Genomic DNA, 3,577 nt, shown 5'->3' with positions numbered 1-3,577 from the left:
TCAGAGTTGCCCTTCCTTCTCCCGGTGTCAGTGCTGCTTTCCTAAACGTGACAAAATGGTATTTTTTAAGGACGCACCGATACCCTTTTTTCAGTATCAAGTACTGAGTTATATTTCAATACTTACCGATACCGGTACTTCCGCTAGCATCCCTGGCAATCAAGAAGCCAGGCAGCGGGTAAAGACACGCCGCCCGGCTTGATTGCTCGGCAAGCCAGCTTCATGTGGTGTAGCCGTCTCCATGCCGATTGGCCTGGAAGTAGGCCTCCCAGCCAATTAGCATCGAGCTGGCCAAACAGCATGGAGCCGGCTTCCCAGCCAATCAAGAAGCCAGCTCCATGCTGATTAGCTGCGCAGCCGGCTTCCTGGCCAATCAGCATTGAGCTAGCCAAACAGCATGGAGCCAGCTTCCCAGCCAATTAGGTAGCCGGACGGCTAGTTATTACCCGCCGCCCGGCTTCCTGATTGTCCGGGAGGCCAGCTCCATGCTCCCTTGTGGCACTGTCGGTCAGAGAAAATCTCCCTCTGACCGGAAGTTCTGGTATCGGGGGTAGGTATCAGAGTGCTCGCACTTGCCCACATACTCGGTATCGGCACCAATACCAGTATCGGTGCATCTCTAGTATTTTTAATTCGGCATGAAATCGGATTGACTTATACATAACAAAAACAGACAATTAAAAAGGAGCTGAAGGCACACAATTTATCAAACGTAGATTTTATTCCAGTGACCTATTTACAAAGTAGGTTTTCCTGTAAAACTGCCCCTGTGGGGGATTATTACAATAACTTAGTCTGATTACACACTCCTTTATAAAAGGTTTCTAAAGACAATGCAGACGAGCGGCAGAACCAAACTGCATTTTCACTGGTTGGGAGAAATAAAAACACCGATGTATTGCTAGACAGAAAGTTCCTTACAACTCAATACATTCACCAAGACAAGTGTGTATAGTATACACCATATACAGTAGTCCCGCTCTCTCACATGTATGACCAAGCACTGGTGACTAGGAACATGTGAAACATCTACACTCAGTTATGACTGCACTCTGGAGGTCACATGGCTCTAGTAGAACGGCGTTCCAATCCTATAGGATCCAGACTGCTTGTGTACAGATTACAGCTACGAGACTTTCCGCTTTTTAGCCGACGATGGCTCTTCCTCTTCATCTGGAAGGAAAATCAGAAGATTAAGACTCGTAGCCAAAAACAATAGCGAGACTAAATTTAAAACATTGGGGATGCTTTAAGCCTTTTGCTACCACAGACGTATGCCGTATCATTAGCGATAAACTGTTTAAAATTAACTCCGTTACAAAAACTAGAGGCCATCACCTAAAATTGGTGGAAAAAAAATTCCAGCACAAGGGGCGAAGGGGGTTCTTCACAGTAAGATCAGTTAGGGTCTGGAACTCACTGCCACAGACAGTGATTTCAGCAAATAATGTGGAATTGTTCAAGAAACTTTTGGACGATTTCTTAAGGGACCGTAATATACAGGGGTACAGGTAATATACAGGGGTACAGGTACTCCTAGAATGAGATCCTAATAGGTTGGACTTGATGGACTAATGTCTTTATTCAACCTCAAATACTATGTAACTATGTAAGTCACTAGGCCCTTTAAACACACTGAATGGAATTTATCAAAACAAGAGCAGACAAAACCTAGAGCAGTTGCCCATGGCAACCAATCAGCTTCTCTCTTTCATTTTCAAATCTTAACTGAACAAACTGGAGAGAGAAGCTGATTGGTTGCCATGCACAGCTGCTCCAGATTATGTCTGCTCCAGTTTTGATCAAATCCCCTCACTGTGTTCAGCTGTATAAAGCCAACGGTCAGCTTCACACTGGAAGCGATTCTAGTGGCCGAGCTGCCGCCAGATCGCTTCCAGGGGCTTGTGAAGTACCTTGCTTCCCGGGCTCCACTGCCCCTCTTGCGGGCCCAGGACTGGCATCATAGGTGCTGGCGGGTAGAGGGGAGACAGACCAGCAAACATCCGTTTGCCGATCTCCAACCCGCCGAATGGAGAAGGACGTGACCCTGATTGCATCACTTTCAGCCCCTCAGCTATCTGTCCTCCACTAGAGAAGCTATTAAAGCACGATCTGCACTGAAACAGTTTCTTTGAATTGGAAAGGTGGCAGTAGTCATCTAATAGACTCCTAATGTCACCCAAATTTTCTCGCGGACCACTGATTGGCGACCGCTGCCATAGAGCGCCTCTGGAGAGATCTCAAAACAGTGGTTGGCAAAAGGAACCCCGCCAATCGGAGAGACCTGGAGCAGTTGGCGAAAGAAGAGAGGTCCAAAATTCCTGTAGAGAAGTGTAAGAAACTCATTGATGGTTACAGGAAGCCATTGATTTCAGTTATTTTTTGTTTTCCAAGGGCTGTGCTACCAAATATTAATTGAGGGTGGCAATAATTTTGTCCAGTCCATTTTTGGAGTTGTGCGTGGAATGTGTCAGATTTGGCCTTTTCTTTTTATCCACTTTTTTGTGTCATAGCAATACAAACAAGAAATAAACATGAGAATGTCTAAAAACATTTGTCTATGCACGCGCCAACTAACCTACTACCTGCGCTTGTATGGGTTTCCTCTGGTTACCTCCCACACTGTACCCCAGAGACATGCTGTCATTGGAGTGTGGGAGGTAACTGGAGTACCAGGAGGGAACCCATACAGCAGGGGTAGTGTTCTGGTTGGAATTTGAAATGAGGACCTCAGTGCTACATAGCAGGCATGCTAACCACAAAGCTACTGTGCTGCCCACCATAAAATCTTTCCCCCTGCCTGCTTTTGAAAAGTTGTACGCTGACAGCCACCCATCAGCATACAATCACGGCATCTGTAAGTGCTGGGTGCCGGGATGAAGGAAATCCCGTTCCCAAGTCCAGGAGTCACATCACTTCCCAGCCAATCAAGGCGGCTAAAGACGGCTGATCCGGGAAGATGGATTAAGAGGTACCGGTGATGGAGTGATGAGGGAGATCACGGACATTGCAGTGCTGGAGGGGGGCACTTTACTCTCCAAGGTGAGGGGATTTCCCTATGCTGGGATTGAGAGTTGTCACATAAATAGATGTTCTCATTGGAGGAAATAAAATTTCTGTATATGGAGATTTTATGAGCCAACAATGTCCTCTTACCAGGAGAGTCAATGGCGGTCTCCTCATCCGGAAGAAACTTTGCTTTGCTGACCTGTTGAGGAGCATCGTCTCCATTGTCTTGGTACATACTGGACCACTTTATAGCCATGTCCAACTCGGGGGGCGGTCCCTTCTTCTCTTCCACCTTGTAGGATTCTGGAGGAGGAACAGCATTCATCTTCCATGCTTTAAACTCTCTGGGGGGCTGTGCCAATAAAACAAGAATATTACAGATGATCAAATCCAAGATAATTGTATGTTCAGAGTACAATCCGTGTATAACTCCATCTCTGCGACTGATCTGTAAACCCAATTCCTGAAATAATGACTCCTTCATCAGTAACCCCCCACCACCTCCTCTCTGATCAGTACCCCTCTATCCCATCCTCCCCCTATCAGTAACCCCCTCTATCCCATCCTC

The 3,577-nt window shown here is 46.6% G+C and overlaps 1 protein-coding gene across 1 annotated transcript in view; it reads right to left on the bottom strand.

Annotated features, from left to right (window-relative positions):
* Nucleotides 1–728: 728 nt before the first annotated feature.
* The window catches only part of CUNH1orf52 (chromosome unknown C1orf52 homolog), a 5,772-nt gene continuing 2,923 nt past the window's right edge, over nucleotides 729–3,577 (bottom strand). Inside the window, exons 2-3 of the mRNA XM_018561866.1 lie at nucleotides 3,157–3,361; nucleotides 729–1,173 (exon numbers count right to left, since the gene is read on the bottom strand). Coding sequence (XP_018417368.1) covers nucleotides 1,127–1,173; nucleotides 3,157–3,361 — 252 coding nt within the window. The 3' untranslated portion in view covers nucleotides 729–1,126. The remainder of the gene's footprint in view (nucleotides 1,174–3,156; nucleotides 3,362–3,577) is intronic.

The sequence above is a fragment of the Nanorana parkeri genome, unplaced genomic scaffold (genome assembly GCF_000935625.1).
Source record: "Nanorana parkeri isolate BGI_ZX_2015 unplaced genomic scaffold, ASM93562v1 scaffold548, whole genome shotgun sequence".
Lineage (NCBI taxonomy): Eukaryota > Metazoa > Chordata > Amphibia > Anura > Dicroglossidae > Nanorana > Nanorana parkeri.
Note: the sequence above shows the minus strand (reverse complement) of the source record. Positions and strands in the feature narration are given on the sequence as shown.